Consider the following 21,517-nt stretch of genomic DNA (forward strand, 5'->3'; position numbering starts at 1 on the left):
CAGTACTCCATAGCCCTTATCATCCAGTGCTCTACAGAACTGTCACAAACGGCTGCTGGTTTCAGTAGTTCAGCACCTGCGACACCATCTTTTGACGACAGCATCCCACTTTACCTTCAGGAAACCACCCCTATTCTACGGCCTCGTTCCAGAGGATATACAACCCAGAACCAACCAGCCAGAGTCAGGGATTAGTTCGCAGGTGGGCATGGGAGTGAAGAGTTGCTAAAAACTACCGGGAAAGAAAACTTTGCTCTCCCTTGGCTCTGCTATGTAAGTGGGGTATAAACCCGGACCTGCTGGAGGTTATCTCTGCCACTACCTTGGGAGAACCTACCTGAGGACGATGCCAGAACCAAAAAGACCTGAGATGAGAGACAGAGATTCCTGATGACATCGAGTCCCTGGATCCAGCAGTGCCTGAAACCATCCGTACCTCCAAACTTCCAGTTCCATGAGACAATACGTATTCTTCATGCTTAAGATAATTTGAGTTGGCCTCTTACGAACAAAAGCATCCTGACTCCCACATTATCTTATGTGATAATCTCAGCAACTCAGGGAGGTAGGCATCTTATGATGTCCATCTGACGAGAGGAAATTGAGGCTCGGAGACATTTCATCACTTGCTCAAATCACATTGCTAGTAAGTGGCAGGGCTGTGACTTGAGCCCAGGGCTGTGACGTGATCCCCTCAGCCCTAGGAAGTTCAGATATGGTTAGTGCACCTAGGCTTTTGTGTCATGCCTTGAGAAAGTCACAAAAATCTCAAGGCCTTGTATGGCTCATCTATAACATAAGAGTTGGTATATTTTTAATCTTTTAAATATGTATATATTAAAATAAATATATAAATATTAAATATACGAAAATAAACATAAATATTAAATATATATTTATATACATAAAGATTACTATGACAATCAACCTTCTATTTTCCATCCATGGCTAACAGATGTTAGCATTTTGTCATAGTTGCTTCAGAGGCCAGACAATTTCTGAAAGTCCCACACAATTCTTTGTATCTTGATTCTGGATTCTGAAAGTCAGTCTGACGCCAAACAACTTGAAACAGAAAAACAAAAATAAAAATTCTCTTATATTTACTCACATATTTAAAATTTCTATTATTCTCCATTCCTTGTGTAGATCTGCATTTCCACCTGGTACCATTTTTTTTTCAGCCTAAAAAAGAACTTGTAATATTTCGTAGAGTGCAAGTCTGCTGGTGACAAGTTCTACCACCTTTTGTTTGTCTGAAAAACATTTTTATTTCACTGTCATTTTCTAAGGATAATTTTCACTGAAATATAGACTCTTCGTTGGCAGGTTTTTCTTGTTTGTTTTGTTTTTTCATTTTTTAATTCAACGTATTAAGGATGTCACTCCATTGTCTTACGGCCTGCCTTGTTTTTAAGAGGGAAAGCAGTGATATTTCTTATCTTTGTTCATTGAATGTAATGTTTCTTTTTATCTTGATTGTTTTCAAGATTTTCTTTTTGTTGCTAGTTCTAAGTAATTTGATTACGATTGCTGTGATGTTGTTTTCTTTCTGGTTATCCTGGCGGCAATTTGTCGGGTTTCTTGGGTCTGTAGCTTTATAGTTTTTATCAGTTTTTGGAACATCTTCAGCCATTTTCATTTCAAGGATTTTGTTCTGCCCTCTCTTCCTACTGGGGCTCCAATTACATGTAGGATTGACCATCTGATAGTGTTGCAGAGGTCCCTGATGTTGAGCTCCTTTTTTCCCTAGTCTTTTTTCTCCTTGTGCTGCATCAACTTGTATTATTATGTCATCATGTGCACTATTTTTTTCTTCTGCAATCTCTAATATGCTGTTAAACCTATCCAGTGAAGTTTTCATTTTAGATATTATATTTTTCCTCTCTAGAAGTTTCATTTAGTTCTTTAAAAAAAAAAAAAAAACCTTCCACTTGGGGCACCTGGGTGGCTCATTCAGTTGAGTGTCTGACTGTTGATTTCAGCTCAGGTCATGATTTCAGGGTTGTGGGATCAAGCCCCATGTAGGGCTCCACACTGAGGATAGAGCCTGCTCAGGATTCTCTCCCTCCCTCTCTCTGCCCCTCCCCTACTCATGCTTCTTCTCTCTCTGTGTCAAAATAAATAAACATTTTTTAAAAACTTCCACTTTTTACTATGTTCATGCTTTCCTTTAAATCTCTGAACATATTTGTAATAGCTTTTTTAAAGTCCTTGTCTGTTAATTACATCATCTTTGTCATCTGGAATCAGTTTATACTGATTGGGAGTTCTCCTGGTAATGGGCCGCATTGTCTTGCTTTTTTGGGTGTCTAGTAATTTTATGTTGGATGCTAGACATTGTTAGCATTATGCCATTGAATGTCTAGATATTTGTCATTTTCCTTTGGAATTCATTTGACAGGCAGTTAAGTTACTTCCTGGTCAGTTTGATTTTTTCAAGCTTCTTAAAAAAGCTTTGCTGAGTGAGCCTAGTGGAGCCTTTCTTCTAAGGCCAGTTTAGCCCTACTACTAAAGTCTGGCCTCACTGTGGGTCTCTAATGAATTCCTTGGATGTTCAACAAGTTATTCCCCTTCTGGTTTGCTAAAACTTGAATGTCCCCCAGTCCTGTGAGAGCTCTGGGAATTATTCAAGTTATTCCTCCCCAGTGGTTGTTCTTTGCCATCCTTATAGCATTCCACTCAATGCTTGGGCAATTTCATATTCAACCAATCACTCAAGGGGTTCCCTATACAGATTTCTGGCACTGTTTATCTACATAGCACCTTCTTCTCTAGAACTTTGGCTCACAAATTCCAGCCTCTTTAACCTCCACATATGATAATCTATATGTCCTCAATTTAGGGAAACTTCCAAGATTCCCCTGCTTGGGATTCCCCTCCCTTTGCTGCAATCTAAAAAGTACTTCTAGGCAGAAAGCCAAGGTGCTCATAGGGCTCACTTCATTTGCCTCACTTTTTTGAGGGCTCACAGCTATGCATTGCCTGTTGCTCAACGTCTGAAAACTGTTGTTTCATATATTTTTTTTCAGCTTTCTAGTTGTGTACAGATGGAAAACAAGTCTGGTACTAGTTATTTCATTATGGCCAGAGGCAGAAGTTCACTCTAACTTAAGCAAAAAAAAAAAAAAAAAAAAAGGAAGGAAGGAAGGGGTGGAGGAGAGAGAGAGAGAGAAAGGAGGGAAAGAGGGAAAGAAAGAAAGAAAATGTACTGAAAGGGCTTGGGGGCGACACAGAATAGAAGTAATAGCCAAAGAATAGTCCTCAGAAGGGACAGAGACCAGAGAAGTTCTGGAGACCCAGGGAAACTAAGAGATAGTCTCTTTAGGGCATAGACTCCTGGATGAATGAGCTCCAACCCTGCGGAGAGGTTTAAGAAATTCTCAAATTTCCAGGAGAATATGTCCGGCATAGCTGCAATCACGGGCTTACCTCTTGGCCAGAGGAGGGCAAGATGCTCTGATTAATGATACTACCAAGATGATATCCAATGAGGGACGATAGATCACCAAAACAAAACTGGGTTGCTCCTGACAGAAGTAAGGAGAATGGCCGCGAGGCAGGCAAAAACAACAGGTCCATTACACAACATTTAGCAAAGAAGAAAATCTTTTAAGTAGGATTGGCTTTTACAGTCAGAGCCTTGTGGTTTCTTTTTGATATTTAACCACTGAACGGCAGAGCTGTCTTCTTTCTCCTGGCATCCCTGCCTTCCCCTGTGACACAGAACGACTTTCCCCATGACGATTCCATTTTACAGACAGCATATAGGCAATACGCACTTTGCTTCAGGCCAGAAGCAGGCTTAGGGATCACTGGGAAGAGATTCTCTGCGCCTGCCAGTGTTCGAGGAAGGCTTCCAGCAAATAAAACTCACTCGGGGGTGAAAGGCAAGCATGGACCTGTGTCCTGGGAGCAGAGCAAGAAATGAAACACGTCCATTCCCCTTCCTGTACTTAGAACCACCAGAGTTGGCAGCTCCTTGCCTGAAAGAGAATGTTCTGTGTTTCAAGAGTGAGTATGCGGTGGCTGCAGGCTAGTTTATCAAGCAGCTTAGTTCAACCAAACGTATAGGCAAAGGCACCAACAGGTAAGGGAACCAGATGTTCTCTGCTTAGATTGTTCTGAGGAAATCCTGCTACCCCCACTCTGCCTGGAGGCTAATCAGATACCGTGTGTGTACGTGCGTGCGTGCATGTGTGTGTGTGTGTGTGTGTGTGTGTGTGTGTGTGTGTAATGTCTACAAAACTCACCACCTGAGGTCCCTAAAGTTTCCACAGACATTACTTTCCTGTATAATCATACCCATTTCAGAGATGGAAAACCTGAGGTATAGTACGTGGAACTGTGAGTCAGCCGTAAAACCAAGAAATACGTTCGTGACTACAGGGTGAACCTCTCCCGATGGGCCTGGAGGATGATGTGAAAACAAGAGAGAGGGAGGGAGGGAACAGAGTGAGAGAGGGGAGAAAGAAAAAAAGGAAAACAAGTCTTCAAAGACGCCCACGTTTGGGAGAGACTTAGGTGCTGAGAGGTGCCATTTGCACACAGTCGAGATTTAAACTGAAATCAGTCACCTCACTTCACATCACAAGCACCTCACATCACATGGCTAAGTTCTTTCTCCAGCTTTGTATTTTAGCTTTTTTTTTTTTTTCCTCTGGTTCAACTTAGAAAGAAGTTTCTTCATTCCTTGGGGGGCTTTTTCTTTCAAGAAAGAGATCACGGTACTCTCGGTACTTTCGTGCAGATGGAGAAAGGGCCTGACAAGGTTATACAATCACTTCCTGGAGGGGTTTTAGGGACTTGTGTCCCGTCTGACTGCTCTCTTTGTAAGGGCCGCAGGGAGAGAAGGTAAACTCAAAACACTTAGAGGAAGAAGGGTAGACTTTGGAGCTCCTCCTCCAGGACAGTGGGAGAGATCTGGAGATTAGGACCACCTTCTGGGGAAGTGTCTAGAGCGGGTGAGGTCTGTAAAGGGACAAACAATCTTATTCACAATGCCTGATCCATAGTAGTTGTTCAATACGTTATTTGTTGAAGGAAAGAATGTTTAAGTGAGTGCCTGTGAATCCCCAGTCGCTTCTACCCTATAGACTTCAACACTTCCATACCTTTGAGCATTTTTCCACCCTTTGCTGTCCTGACAACTGTTGTCGTCTTCTTTTTCTTCTTCTTCTTCTTCTTCTTCTTCTTCTTCTTCTTCTTCTTCTTCTTCTTTTTAATGTTTATTTATTGTTGAGAGACAGAGAGACAGAGCATGAGCGAGGGGAGGGGCCGAGAGAGAGGGAGACACAGAATCCGAAGCAGGCTCCGGGCTCCGAGCCGTCAGCAAAGAGACCACCGTTGGGCTCAAACCCATGAACCGTGAGATCACGACCTGAGCCAAAGTCAGATGCTTAACCGATGAAGCCATCCAGGCGCCCCGTGGCAACTGTCTTTTAAGGCAATGGATCTTAACCTTTTGTGGGCTGTGAACTCTTCTGAGAATCTGACAAGAGCAATGGACCCTCTTCTCAGAAAAGGCACAGACTCATATACACCACACAATCCTACGCATCTTTTCAAGTTGAAAGCAAACGCCCAGGACCTCGTCCACCGCTTCAGCCACCGGATAGTCCCCACGAGGTCATTTGCTCCTTCACTGGGTTCCCACAGCATTTTTCGTGTTTTAGTTCAGAACTACAGGTAGTTTGGGCACACACCTGTCGTTTGGGCAGGGACTGGAGGTGCCCTCTCCCTTCCACTCAGTGCTGCTGGGGCCACAATCATCTGAAGAACTGCTCGCTCACCTGGCCAGCTGGAGATTGACACTGGAAAGACCTGAACAGCTGGGGAGCTGACCCCCCAAAGCTAGGGGTCCTTGGGCAGCTCTGTCTGTGTCAATTGGTCTCTCTACTCAATCTCTCTGGCATATCCAGAGAACTGTAAACATACTTCATTGTAACTTTAAATATACTTCATTGTTACTTAACACAACACTACAGTGGTTATTCATGCCCATTGATGGTGGTAATTAGATCTGTTTCATCAGCAACACACGTAATTGCTTCGGGAACAAGGACCACAGCTTATTTATTTCTATTTCCCCGGAACCTAGCAGGTGCCTTGCACATAGCAGGCATTTTACTATATGCAGATTAGAATAAAACTCAACACTCAAAAAATATTTAATCCAATTAAAAAGTGGGCAGAAGACATGAATAGAAATTTCTCCGAAGAAGACATCCAGATGGCCAATAGACACATGAAAAGCTGCTCAACATCACTCATCCTCAGGAAAACGAAAATCAAAACCACAAAGAGATATCACCTCACAGCTGTCAGAATGGCTAAAATCAACAACACAAGAAACAACAGGGGTTGGCGAGGACGCGGAGAAAAAGGAACGTTCATGCACCGTTGGTGGGAATGCAGACTGGTGCGGTCACTGTGGAAGACAGTATGGAGGTTCCTCAAAAAGTTAAAAATAGAACTACCCTACAATCAAGTAATTCACACTACTGAATATTTACCCAAAGAATACAGAAAAACTAATTCAAAGGAATACACACACGGCTATTTTTATAGCAGCATTATTTACAATAGACAAATTATAGAAGCAGCCCAAGTGTCCATCAACTGATGAATAGATAAAAAAGATGTGGTATCTATATAATGGAATATGACTCAGCCATAAAAAAGAATTTGCATTTGCATTTGCAACAACATGGATGGAGCTGGAGAATACAATGCGAAGCGAAATAAGTCAGTCACAGAAAGACAAAAAGACAAATACCGTATGATTTCACTCATATGTGGAATTTAGGAAACAAAACAACTGAGAAAAGGGGAAAAAAAAGAGAGAGAGGCAAACCAAGAAACAGATTCTTAACTGCAGAGAACAAACTGACGGTTACCAGAGGGGAGGTCGGCGGGGGATGGGGGGGACAGGTTATGGGGATTAGGAATGCACTTGTTGTGATGAGCACTGGGTGGTTAAAATAAAAACTTACAGGGGCACCTGAGTGGCTCAGTCGGTTGAGCGTCCGACTTCGGCTCAGGTCATGATCTCACAGCTCGTGAGTTCGAGCCCCGCGTCGGGCTCTGTGCTGACAGCTCAGAGCCTGGAGCCTGCTTCGGATTCTGTGTCTCCCTCTCTCTCTGTCCCTAACCTACTTGCACTCTGTCTCTGTCAAAAATAAATAAACATTAAAATAAATAAATAAAATAAAAAATTACATAACTTACATAAGTTGTATTACTTACAAACTTAGATATATGTTCATTTGTATATAACTTATATATATGCACAGACACATACATATGCTAGTTAGACATGCATGTAGGCATGTGCTTGTATTCTATTACATCCGACTACATTCCAAAAATAGGCTTAGAAAGTAGCTTATTTACATATATCAATACAACAAAATAAAAATTTTAAAACAAGGAAATGAGGACTAAGTGGGGGGAAGAAAGGTAGGAAGCCATGATGAAATAAAGGACAAGATCAGTACCCAAAATATGTAACATGGATTTCCATACCATTATTAGTGGCCCAGAAATCTGCTTGAGCATCCTGGTGATAAGGGCAAAGAGGCAACTGTAAACCAGTTACCAAATTCGTTAGATATAAACAAAACGACTGCTTATGAAAGCACAACTTTTATTAGCTATAGGCTATATAAAATTACAACCTCCTTGGGACGCCTGGGTGGCTCAGTTGGTTAAGCATCCGACTCGTGGCTTCGGCTCAGGTCATGATCTCACAGTTCAGGGGTTCGAGCCTTGCATCTGGCTCTGTGCTGATGGGGCGGAGCCTGCCTCGGATTCTCTGTCTCCCTCTGTCTCTGCCCCTCCCTGCTCTAGCTCGCGCGCACTCTCTCTCTCTCAAAAATAAATAATATAAATAAACGTTAAAAAGGTAATCTAAAATCACAGCCTCTCTGCAGTAAAAATCATAGCAAGTTTATACAATGAATTCCACACAATGTCCCTCATTGCAGGTTAAGGGAAGTTCAACACAAGCAAATCCGTAAGTGGCCAAAGAAAAGGGTGCCGTTCTCTAACAGTCTGGTTTTATCTAAGGAAAAACGTAAGACAATCTAGTCCAGCTTTTTTCTAAAGGGTAGACAATGGAATACCGTTCCTGGAGAGGTTCTGCCCACAAGGATTCTGTGGTCAGGAAAAGTTGGGAAAACTCATCCGTGTCTTCTTCTGGGAACTTCACAATGGAACACTGGCTTTATAAAGGCTCTGAGAAGTCCTGCAGTAAAGAAACCCAGCATTTTCCAAGCTTCTTTGACCACTGTTGTGCAAGAACCTAGCCACAGCGTCCAAGTGGCACCTAGGTTCACTGCTCCTACTATGTGCTTTTCCTTTCTCATAAGAGCGTAGGTATTACCAGATTGCTGTTCTCAAACAAGTCATGCCGAAATCTCTTTCCTTTGTCTTTTCTTGAAAGGACTGAGGAAGGAAAGAAAGTAGTATCTGCAAACCTTCTGCTTAAAGCACCTTTGTTTAAAGTCCTTTTTACTTGTTCTTTGTTATAGGTAGGACTCAAAAAAAAAGATTGGGGAGAAATTTGTCCTCCCAAATTTCAACTAAGGCAGAAGACAGGGGTGCCTGAATGTCACCAAAAGCCCACCGTTTCTGCCCCTGAGAAAATACAAAGGGGTCAGTACATACCTCTCCCTTGCTGATCCCCTCGGTTCTCCGTAAGCCAGATTGCTAACTGAGCAATGCTCACTCGGAAAACTCGAGGTGCACCTTCAGCAGATGGCCGGGAGCAGCAAGGGCAACAACTGTTTGTTTTGGCATTGCGTGTGAAGACAGAGAAAGGGTGTGTGTCGCCCGCTGTCCAGTTCCTGTCTCTTGGTACGCTAGCATTTCCATCTCAAAAGAATCAAAGTGTGATCTAGTTCAAAAAGGGAAAGCATGTCTCGTTTTGGCAGGGCCACAGAACGATCCCAGAGTCTTTTCCTCACAAAGCTCTTGTTAGTATCCTACTTAATATTCCACGGAACACACTGCAGAAAACTGATTAAACGGATGGAGGGGCTGCAGAGCCTTTTGGCCAATGATTCTCAAACTAGGTTCCGTGGAGCACTAGTGGTTCTCGCGGTGTCTCAGGGGCTGCAAGAGAGCAATGAAGAGACCCTCGGCACGCAGATCGCTGAGCCCGCAAACCCTAGTTAACCATGGCAGTTTCTCTCTTATCTACCTAATCGTGTGTTTGGCAGGGAGGCTGGGGGGGGAAGTTGGGGGACTGGGGGATGGGGAGCGTCTGTTACTTAAAATTAGAAAATGTTTGAGAACCACCGCTTTAAACAAAGCACCACATATATTCTCACAGCTGAGATTCTGATAAGAATTAAAAAGCAAAACCGTTTTAGTTGTGCTCTCAGCAAGAACCTGGGGACAGAAATTTAATTTTTTTTTTTTTAATCAAAAGCAGAGCCACGGAAAAACATACAATAAACAAAGAAAATATTTGCGGCCATATAATTAACAAAGAGTTAATATTCTTAATTTATAAAATGACCCTACACATTAATAAGAAAAAGACCAACAACCCAGTAGAAGCATGGGCCAAGGCTACAGAATTCACAGAGGCAGAAATGCAAATGGCCAATAAACATATGAAAAGATTCTCAGGCTCACTTGTCAGGGAAATGCAAATGAGAACAATGAGGTACTATTTTTTACCCATCAGATTGGCAAAAATGGAAAATATGTGTAACATCCAGAGCTGGCAAGGGTGGAAGGAATCCAGTTCTCTCAAACACCATCAGGGGAGAGGCGGTAAATTATTACAGCGTCGTGGAAAATCAACTGTTGGTATTTTTGAAAATTTAAACTGTGGCCTGGCACTCTCACTTCTGGGAATATATCCACCAGAAATGAAAATGCCAGTCTATAAAGGCACAAATATATGAAGAAGTTCACTGAAGCATCGTTTGTGGAAACAATCTGAACGTACATTAGTAGGACGATAGTTGAACAAATCACGATGTATTTATATTAAGGAATACAGTGTAGCTATTAAAAATTATAAAATAAAATTATACATATTGACTGGGAGGTATGCCTGCAATACTTTGGTAGATGGAATAAAAGCAAGTGTCATCTTATTTTCATTAAAAAAAATAAAACAAAGAGACCAAAAGAAAAAAGTCACACCCTCTAAGTAGGTTTGTATATGTTTTTATAAATACAGGAAACAGTAGGGAAACATTCAGAGCGAATTGTTAACAGTGATTGCATCAGGGAGCTGCGTTGGAGAGGTGCAGAGAGACTGTTAATTCTATCTTAGATGCCTCTCTGTTGTTTGGATTGTTACAAAAGATATGTATTACCTTCATAATTCAAAGGATCCGAATTTTTAAAAAGCAGAATTAGGAAAGAGAATTCAAAGCAAATCAAATTACTTTGAGAATCACCAGAAGGCAGGGTGGGGCTGGCCTCCTGGTATGGAATTTTAAAGCACTGAACCCAAGGGGTGTTCAGCTAATATAAAACACCCCAGCTATGCATGAGGGTGGACTGAAGGCGAGCCTTTTAATAGGGCCAAGATCTTCCCTGAGAAATAGTCCTGAGTCTTCTCTAATACACATGGAAAGATTAAATGAGGCCTCCAAAGTAATATGCTACAGTACAGGGGTCAGCAAATTTTTTCTGTAGAAGATTAAACAGTGCATATGCTAGGGTTCCTCGGCCATCCTACCTCTGTCACACTCCTCAACTCTGTTGTTTGAGTGTATCAACAGCCATAGACAATCCGTACATGGATGTATATGAATGTGGCTGTGTCCCAATAAAACTTTATTTATAAAACGGGCAGTGGGCTGTATTTGACCCAGGGGCTAATAGTTTGCTGACCTCTGCTATAGGCCACGGGCATAATTATCTTTTATTTTTTTTATTTATTATTATTATTATTATTTTTTTATTATTTAAAAAAAATTTTTTTTCAACGTTTATTTATTTTTGGGACAGAGAGAGACAGAGCATGAATGGGGGAGGGGCAGAGAGAGAGGGAGACACAGAATCGGAAACAGGCTCCAGGCTCTGAGCCATCAGCCCAGAGCCCGACGCGGGGCTCGAACTCACGGACCGCGAGATCGTGACCTGGCTGAAGTCGGACGCTTAACCGACTGCGCCACCCAGGCGCCCCCATAATTATCTTTTAAAAGGAAACTTTTTCATTGAAGTATGAATAATATGCGTGCTGTGGAAGTATACAAATCTGGTGAGTTTTTACAAAGTGAACACAACACGTCATAATTACCACCCAGATTAAGACGTAGAACATTACCGATTCCCCAAAAGTGCTCCTCATGCCCCTCCCGGTTATCCCCATCCCCCGTCACCAAAGACAGCCACTAATCTTGCTTTCATCCTCATAATGTGTTTTGCTTGGCTGTAAATCTAATGTAAATGGAGTCCTATAGCACTTTCTTTCACTCACTGACCTATGAGCGAGATCCCTCCATGCTATTGTGTGGGCTTGTCCAAAGTCATTGCTATGTATGTTCCATATATACAGTTGCAATTATAACATTGTAAGAATATGCCACGCTTTATGCATCTGTTCTACTATTGGTGATATTTGGGTTGTGTCCAATTTGGGGCTTGTTATATAGACTGAAAGTCTGTGCCCCTCTAAAACTCGTATGTTCAAACCTCGTCCCGAGTGTGATGGTATTAGGAGTTGTGGCCCTTGGGAAGTGATTAGGTCAAGAGGGTGGAGCCCTTATGAATGGGATTAGCGCCCTTGTAAGATAACCCCTACAGAGATCCCTGTCCCTTCCATTGGGGAGGGCACAGCAACAAGATGGTCATCTAGGAACCAGGAGGCGGGTCCTCACCAGACACTGAACCTAGCAGGACCCCAAGCTTGGACTTCCCAGTCTCTGGAACTGTAAGAAATCGATCTGTTTTTTTTTTTTTTTATGAGCAAATCAGTCTGCGGTACTGTTATAGCAGCCTGAATGAACTAAGATAGACGGCTATCACAAATAATACAAGAACATTCTCGGCCATGTCTTCTAGCACCCATATTTACACTCCACAATTGGGCATATTCATAGAGTATATGTACTACATTCAGCTTTTGTAAACACTGCTAAATAATTTTCCCAAGTGTCTGTGGTAACTTGCACTCCTATCTTCAGTATGGGAGGGTTCCAGCCGCTCCAAGCATTGTCAACACACTGGCATGGACAGGATTCTTTTTTGGTAATTCCAGCCAGTCTTGTAGGTGTCCGTGTAAAATTCATATACAGTAAAGTTCAAATGTCTTAGGTGCCCACCTAAAATTTTTTTACATATATACAATTCTCATTGTGGTTTGGATTGCATTCCCTTAATCACTAATGATGTTGACGCTCTTTTGATCGGCTTTTTGGCCATTTGGATTTCTCTTTTGTGAAAAGCTTATCCATGTGTTTTGTTCATTAAAAAAAAAACACAAAACTGGGTTGTTTGTCTTTTCCTTATTGCTTTACAGGAGTTCTTGAAATATTCTGAATGTGAGTCCTTCTCTTAGTATCTTTATTCCAACTATCTCCTCCTACTCTGTGGTTTTCATTTTCATTGTCTTAATGGAGTTTTTTGACGAACAGAGTTCTAATAATGTCCAGTTGGTCAATTATTTTCTTTATGGTTACGTGTGTGCGTATGCGTGTGTGTGTGTCCTGTTTCAGAAATATTTGCTCAAGGAAAACTGTTTCTGTACTCACAACACTTTATTTTTTGATTTTTAAATATTTTTTATTTATTTCTGAGAGAGAGACAGAGTGAGTGGGAGAGGAGCAGAGAGAGAGGGAGACACAGAATCCGAAGCAGGCTCCAGTCTCTGAGCTGTCAGCACAGAGCCCGATGAGGGGCTCAAACCCATGAGCTGGGAGATCATGACCTGAGCCAAAGTCAGACGCTCAACCGACTGAGCCACCCAGGCGCCCCATGTACTCGCAACACTTCTGACACCAAATGTGTGGGGGGTTTCCCCCCCATTCCAACCAATCCTCCAACTTTTGGGGCACCAACTAACTGGGTGTCCTGTAATTCACTTCTGACAATCACTACACACGGTATCAGATCCAAGTTAAGGGCTCCATTCCACAAGAAGTTACCCCCTCTGATGCCTGTCACAAGTAAATGGGTGCCCAGGATACCCACACTTCTGAGTTGGCTACAAAGTCAGGACTTGCCACAACACTGCCACTTGGGTCTGGGCCACCAGATGAAGAGGTACATAGGGCAAGACCTAGAGGTGTCCCACACATATGAGCTTCTGTCCCCATGGAGCCACTCTCCAGAACATGGGTGCATTCACCACCCCAGAAGCTCTCCAAGCCCACCATCCAGGGATTTTTATGGAGGCTTCATCATATAGGCATGACTGACTTTTAACTCAGTCTGTGGCTCTGCTCCTCTCCCCAGAGGAAGGGGTGGGGGGAGGGGACTCAAAGTTCTAAGCCTCCAATCCTGGCTTAATCTTTCTGGTGACCAGCCCCCATCCTGGAGCTATTCAGGAGCCCACCAAGAGTCGGCCTCCTTAGAAGATGCTCCTATCACCCAGGAAATTCCACGGGATTTAAGAGCTCTGTGTGAAACGATCATATCACACCCATCACTCAGGAAATCATAAGGGATTTAGGAGATTTGTGTCAGGAACCAGACAGCAGAGACCAATATATATTTCTTATCCTGTCACATTTGCCTATCCTAAAGTCATGAAGATATTCTTCTGTGCTATCCTCTAGAAGCTTTATTGCTTGCCTTTGCGTATTTGAGGCCACAACTATCTTGATAATCTCAACCGGGAAGGTTTAGAAGTAGGCATTACCCATTGCAATGTTTTCAGTCCCTTGTAGTCCTCTAGAACCTCGCCATTTACCATCAACAGGTGGAGTCTGCTTCTCCTTCCTTTCAACTGGGGCTGGACCCTGCGACTCCTCCGAGCAACAGAAGGCAGAAGCGACAGCAACAGGTAACAGACTGCCAGGGACAGGTAACAGAAAGTGATATGGCTTCCACCTGGCTTGCTCACTCTCCCTCTCTCAGGACACCTGCTTTGGTGCCTCAACTACTGTGTAAGAAGTCCAGCTGCTCTGAAGCCATCACGTTGGAGAGACTTTGTGCAGAGACCATGCTGAGATATCATGTACATCCAAGGAGCCCAGCTGTTCCAGCCCTCAGCTGTACAAGCCTTCCCAATCCAGATGAGCACGAAGGAGCTTTCCAGAGGCCCCCCACTCCAGCCACCTAAGAAACCGGAACTAGAACTGCCCGGCCAAGCTGCTTCTGAATCCCTAGCTTACAGAGACCACGAAGGGTAATTACTGCCCATTGCTTTAAGTCACAGTGGTTAGGATTCACTTGTTACGCAGCAGTGGATAACGGGAACTGGAAGAAGGAAGGTACCCATCTTTCCAGGCTCTCCCTTAGCATTAGTCTCACTGGGAGAACCATACCCTGTGGACGGGGTAGGCTGGGTTCTACCCCCACTGCTTACCTTAGAGGTATGTCTTCAACCACCTAAGGCTTTGACCTTCCTTTTTCAAGCCTCGTTTTAATCTACTCAGTGTCTATGCAAATGGAAGGGCACATTCATAAAAAGGGAAGATTCCTGGAGATTAAACAGATGGGAAAGATGAGAGAAGTCTCCCTTGGAGACTCTTGAAGAGTAGCGAAGTCTTGGTGTTCATCCAGAGATTAGCTGGGGATTACTTCCCGAGCGGAGGTCAGAAAGAAAAGACACACAGTGGGGCTGGGGGAACCCTTACCCCATCCACGAGACAAAATGAGATCGGTTCACAAAGAGATCTGTCATCCAGCTTCCGGTTCCGGCCATCTAACAGCTCAGGTTAGAGAAAAGTTTCCACCCAAGGAGGCCCAGGCCCGGATCTAACTGGCCTCTCTGATCCAGCCCCGAGGGAAGTGGCTCATTCTGCTTCCTGGAGGCTTCAGTGGAGCAGGCAAAACAGGGTGGCTGATGAATTAACAGGACTGCACTTTGCACCTTTTAAAAACTTGCTTGATATGCTAATGATGGCAATAACCCCTACCTCTATCCACATATTACTTACCTGTCTACCTGTTTATTCCCACCCCCCCACCGCCTCTTCACTCCCCCGCCCCAACCCCACATACAAGCTACAGGTGATCACAGACCTGGGTCATCTGGTTCCTGGCATCTCCCCTGCACCTAGCCCAGTGGCTGGCACAGAGCAAGGCTCTCAACTATTCCCTCAATGAAAGGATGAATGAAGGGATGAATGGAGTTTGTGAATAAATGACAATGGCGACCCTTGATAAATACCCACTCCATGCGGCACTATCCACTGTTTCATGTTCCTCTCCAGCTTCCCTTGAGAAAGGAGTGGTTTTCTTCGTCTTATGGAGGTTAGGAAACTTGCTCACAAATCTCAGAGTCACTAAGTGACAGAATCAGATTTCAAACCCAGCCCATCTGATTCATATGACTGTGCTCTCTGATGACACTAAGTGTGCTCTAGGCCACCAACACGCCTGGGGGAAGACCGCCCACCCTTTTTCCTTTCTTGACATAAGAGTGTTTTCATAAGGGCCTCGGAGACCAGAGACCGGAGCTCCTCCAGAGCTAGCTCCGTGCAGTTCTGCTGGTGTAGACCAGGCTTTGCAGTCTCACATAGAGGCTACGCTTGGGCCGGGGGTTCCATCCCACATCTGTGGCCTGGGAACTCGGGGAAAGGGCAATTAAATTAAAGAGGTCACAGAAAAAGGAGGAGGGTGGGACACTGGTGGCCAAATACAGAAAGGGCAGATTTCAATTTGCATAATAATTTTGTTAGCAACAATGGGCATCCAGGACATCTATTTAAAGGCTGTAATGTTAATTTAATGGGAAAAAAGCTAATACAATTCCCCCAGAATTTTTCAATTAAATTAATGTGATGGGCTTTAATGGATAGCTTAAGTAGAGAGCGCGAATAGGAAAAATATTGCATAAATTATACATACATTTATATACACCATGCTGCCTGTGTATATAATCTCTCTGCTCTAAGGTTTTGACCTTATGCTTAAATCTGGTAACCAGTTATAAATCTGGCAACCAGTTATAACTCTATTTCAATTAAAGTGACCCTTTTATCATCCAAAGAAGGGGAAGGCTCCTCCCTGTTCAGTTTCTGCACACCCCTTCCCTCGACAACACCCCAGCCGATTCGGGTCTTAAAGAAACAGACGATTCACGGAACAATAAGCCACAAGGATGCACATGTGCGCAAAACGTCAATGATACCAGAAGTCTAGCAATGCAAAACTCTGTTCCTTGATCCCTGCCCCCTACAGATATCTAGTGGAACAGTAAGTAAAATGGACTGAGTTTCAAGGGCCCCTTTTTTTCTGGAGCAAGTATCCATCCACGTACATATTTCATTCAGCAAGTGTTTCCTGAACACCTACTAAAAGCTGGGCACTGTCCCAGGTGCTTCCAGGAATATTGGAGTGAACAATCAGACACGACCCCTTCGTCATGAAAAATCCTGGATACATTCAGGTGAGCTCTTCGTGCTTCTGTTTTATCACTTGTAAAATAAAGATAATGATTGTGGTAGCCCTAAGTCAGCGTCCAGGAGGGCCTCCAATATTCTCACCACCTGGTGTTCACACCTTTGTGTAGGACTCTCTCCCCTTGAATAGTGTAACCTGTAGAATGTTGCAGAAATGGAGGAGTATGGCTGCTAAGGCAAGGTCACAGAAGACACTGCAGCCCCTTTCTGCTTGCTTGCTCTCCCTCTCTCTCTTTCTCTCTCTGGGTTCATCAGCTCTAAGGAAAGTCAGCCACTGTGTTGTGAGGATACTCAAGGAGCCCTCTGGGCCGGTCCACATGGTGAGGGATGGAGGCATCCTGCCATTGGCCAGCATCGTGTTGCCAACAGCCACTGACAGAGTCACCTCGGACCAGATCTTCCAGCCCCAGCCAAGCCTTCAAGTAGGACCACAGCTCAGCCAACATCTCAACTCGTGAGAGATCCAAAGGTGGAACCACTCGCTAAGTCATTCTCAGATTCCTGACCCACAGACACTGTGTGAAAAAATAAATGGTTATTGCTGCTTTGAGCTTCTAAGTGTCAGAGTGATCTGTAATGTACCAATAAACAGCAGACCCAATATTCTCCCTGTGCAGCTGGCCTTGGGTGGAAATGTGATAGAGGTAAAGTGGGACCCCCCCCCCCCTTTAGGGCCCATACCTGCTTCAGGGCCACCTTTGTGTATCCTGAGCCCCCTCCCTAGGGCCTCACTCTCCAGCTCCTTTGCCTAAGCGTTTAGCTGATGCATAGGCTCAAGGATTATTATGACCTGACCGCTCTCAGAGGTACTGTCATTTTAATTAAGGTCTTTTGAAAATCAAAAAGGATTTCAGACCCAAAGAAATGAAAGTCTCCAGGTGAAATCTTGGGGAACAGAGGAGCTGTTAGGTGATGGGAACATTCAGGGGTCCTTCAATCACATCTCCCAGGGGCCCATGCTTTTTACTCAATTCCAGCAGCCGAAACAGAAAGGGCACGCGAGTGCTAACACTGACTCATTTCCAGTTTTTAGCATCAATCTTTGTTTCCATAGGCTATTTTTCCTCCCTCATAGGCTATTACAGTTCACGAATTGCTGATAGAGAAAATAAAACGCTAAGTGAGGTTTCCATTGATTAAACTCCAAAACGGATCAGCAGTGAGCATCAGTGAAGTCCTAGCCATGCCAGTCCGTGGAGACAGCTGTGAATTTGCAGGGAGCCCCGGGTTTGAATCTTGGCTCAGCCACTCACTGGCTGCACGAGCTGAGTGAGTCCACCAACCTCACCATCTGAGCCTCATTTTCTCTTCCATGAAGTGGGGATATTAATAGCTGTCTCACGAGGGTAGAAGAGAGCCTGGCACGTAGCGAGAGCTGCACGCACGCTCGTGGCTGTTTGTATACGGCGCCCCATGGAGAGTGTGGCAGAGGCAGTGGGAATGAGCCTTTCTGCTCAGCATCCAGCAAACTATTTAACTGAACCTCGGAAGAGCTGAAGCCTAAGGGAGATGATGGATCTACAGGGCGTGATGTGAGCGCTCTCTGTCCAGCGAGCCGGACTCCAGAGGGCCACCGCACTGTCAGTAACCACTGCTTGCCAGCACAGGTGGGCCCTCGGGGATGCTTCTCAGCAGGGTTTCCCTCTGACACTAACTGCTTAGGTGGCCCCTTTCCCAGGAGGCATGAGGACAAGAGCAAGGGAATAAGGAAGCCAGAGCTCCTTAGGGGAAGAGTGCAATGCTTTCCCTGGTGGGATCAACTCCCATCTGAATTGGGGGCAGGCTAAGAGCTTGAGTCTCCAAGAGCACATTTAGGGAAGTCATGATACACTGCCTCCAGAGCATCATACCCAGGTCTCTTGGGTTCTCCTGGCTTGTAAAAGCCAGGGTAAGAGAGCTGCCTCTATCCACAGAGCCGGAAGGATGTGACTTGAGGGTAACCCCAGCCATCTTCACTACCGTGGGGATAAAGTCTGTCTGCAGGAAGAGAGAGAGGGACACACAGCTCCTACTTCTTAACCGTTTCCTTCTCTTTCTGAACAGACACCTGGCCCCTTCTCCTCTGTAGCATGGTTTGCCACTGTCCTCAATGATAAGCAGCAGAATCAGAATGGAATTCACTAGGCAAGTGAGCATTAACTCCCCTGCATTATAAAAGAAAGTGAGTAGGTTGTGTGACAGAAATCAGATAGCCAGACAATGAAAGAATCAGTGAGCTATGTTTGCCCTTGATAGTAGTGGCTCTTTGCATAGGAGACTATGACTGAGTGGTGATCACAATAGCATCAACTCATCCGTCCACCCATGTCTTTATCCATCAATTCATCTACCCTCCATCCATCTATCTACCCATGCAACCACCCATCCATCAATCCATCAATCTACTATTCCATCTACTCATTTATCCACCCATTCATGCAACTATCCACCCACCTATCCATGCATCTATCTATCTATTCATCCATCCATCCATCCATCCATCCATCCATCCATCCATCCATCCATATATGCATGCATCCAATCATCCAACCATCCAACCATCCAACCATCCATCCATCCATCCATCCCTCCCTCCCTCCCTCCCTCCCTCCTTCCCTCCATCCAATCATTCACTCATTCATTCAGCAAAATTTTACAGTGTACTTAACCATATCCTTGGCCTTATAAGAGATTCCCAATGCAATGGACATTTATTAAGAGACTACTTGTTACCTGCAGTGCTAGATGCTGGTTTGCAAAGGGTAATAAGCCAAGGTCCCAGAAGGAGTTTACAGCCTGGTTGTGGGTGAGGGATAGAAAAGTAAACATCCAATAGTGTGAGGGAAGGATTACAGAAACCCAGAGGAAGCCAAACCGTCCATGGCTCAAAATGGCCCCCTGCAGTGGGGAGGGGCTGTCTAAAGCCTTGCAGTCTTCTCACCCAGTCACCACTGTGTGCACCTGCAGAGTTGGAGAGGAATCAGTGAAGGGGGAACAGAGCTAACTCACTGCAGTGGACGCATGTATTTCAATTGACCTTCGAGTGGAACCGGCGCTCCCCCATTTTCAGTTGTTACGGTCCAGGTGGAGTTGACCCCACTCACTGCTCCAGGTCAGGCCAAGCAGAGAACCAAAAACTTCTGGCTATAGGCATGGGTTCTGGGACGTGGCCAGCAAGCCGTCCTTGGGACGCTGGCTGGAGCCTGGGGAAAGGGCAGGCTCTCCCACGAATGCTGATGAGGCAGGCCCCATGCTTCCGGCCGTGTGGCGAGCGTGCTTGGGGATGACGCCAACGCACAGAGAAACAAGACGGAGGGCAGGGGAGAGAGATGGCTCAGGGATCCTGGATCTAGCTGTGCCTCTCCGGATACATGAGCCAAGAGATCCCTCTGCAGTGGTTTCTGTCACCTACAACCCAGAGTCCCCAAGAACACCCTTGGGGACATTCAGAAATAGGACCCCGTGTGTCTAGGAGCAGGGATTGATCTGCCGGGTAACTCTGCTTGCGTGTTGGGAGGTAACGAGTGGCAGCACGGGACGGACGGAGGAGCTGACGGATGCCCTCCTGATCACCAGCCAGTCAGCCGTGGCCTCACATACAAAGAGCAGCTCCTACAAGGACAGACAGGGTTCACAGACCGTCTCCTCCAGGAGAGAGCCGACCTGGATTTTAGTGTCAGCCCTACCTGTGCTATGTGATCTTGGGCTAATGACCGTCCCTCTCTGGGCGTCAGACGCTTCAACCGTAAAGTGAAGATATTTCGTGGGATCCACATTTCTTGAAGCCTCATCAGAGCAACAGTGGGGTTGTTGGTTTGTCTGTTTTTAATGAAATGGAAAGAACTATTCACATACGTGTGTGTGCTTAGGAGTTGTCGAGTTGAATTATGCCGTCCCCCCGAAAGAAATACTGAAGTCTTCCCAATAACTCAGAAGGTTTCCTTATTTGGAAATAGAATAATTGTAATTAGCTCACTAAGGATGAGGTCATGCTGGAGCAGAGCGGACCTTTTATCCAACACGGTTTGGATAGAGCGTTCTTGTAACAACGCGGCCATGTGAAGACAGACACACAGGGACGGGGTCGTGTGGTGATGGAGACGGAGGCAGGAGGGATGTAGCTGCAAGCCAAGGAATGCCTAAGACTCTGCCGGCGACTTCCAGAAGCTGGAAGGAGCAAGGAAGGATTCTTCCCTTGAGCCTTCAGGGAGAACAAGGCCTTGCTGACCAACACCTCTAGCCTCCAGAGCAGTGAACACGTAGCTTTCGGTTGTTTCAAGCCACCCCGTTTGTGGTACTTTGCTATGGCAGCCCTAGGGAATGAATAAAGGAGGCAAGGACATGTGCTAATTCTGTTTACCGTGTCCCCTCCGAGATGTGCCGTGCACACGCTTGCATTAAAGGCTCTAAAGAGGCCCTCCGGTAAAGGTTCTAGTCCTCCAGTGAAGACGCATTCAGATGGGTCTAAATCGGCACCTCTGAGGCCTCTGTGATGACTTCTAAGATCTGATCTCTGTGAGCTGTTCCAGCTGAGACCCGGTGGGATGTTCTTCAGCTAATTGTCTCAGAGGGAGAAGACATGGGAGGCAGGAAATGTGGGTGGGTGTGGTCAAACTTTCAGACTTCTTATATATATGTATATATTTATGTATACACACACACACTTTTTTTTCTTAAGAACACACGTATGTGGTCTATGGGGTGCCTGGGTGGCTCCGTCGGTTAAGCGTCCGACTCTTGATTCCGGCTCAGGTCATGATCTCGTTCATGGTCATGAGATTGAGCCCCGCCCTGGGCTCCATGCTGACTGTGGAGCCTGCTTGGGATTTTCTCTCTCCCTCTCTCTCTCCGCCCCTCCCTGGCTCTCGCTCTCTCTCTCTCAAAATAGATAAATAAACATAAAAAAAAGGAAAAGAATACACGTATGCGGTCTAAAAATATTCAGACAGTAAAAGAGCCGTGTAGTGAAAATAAATCTCTCTTCTGCACCTCTC

The 21,517-nt window shown here is 44.9% G+C and overlaps 1 protein-coding gene across 1 annotated transcript in view; it reads right to left on the reverse strand.

Moving 5' to 3' along the window:
* Positions 1 to 8,793: 8,793 nt before the first annotated feature.
* The window catches only part of SPRING1 (SREBF pathway regulator in golgi 1), a 122,317-nt gene continuing 109,593 nt past the window's right edge, over positions 8,794 to 21,517 (reverse strand). The window contains exon 5 of the mRNA XM_086681779.1: positions 8,794 to 8,899. Coding sequence (XP_086537905.1) covers positions 8,888 to 8,899 — 12 coding nt within the window. The 3' untranslated portion in view covers positions 8,794 to 8,887. The remainder of the gene's footprint in view (positions 8,900 to 21,517) is intronic.

The sequence above is a fragment of the Puma concolor genome, chromosome D3, assembly GCF_028749965.1.
Source record: "Puma concolor isolate L17-30 chromosome D3, mPumCon1.1.hap2, whole genome shotgun sequence".
In the NCBI taxonomy this organism is placed as follows: domain Eukaryota; kingdom Metazoa; phylum Chordata; class Mammalia; order Carnivora; family Felidae; genus Puma; species Puma concolor.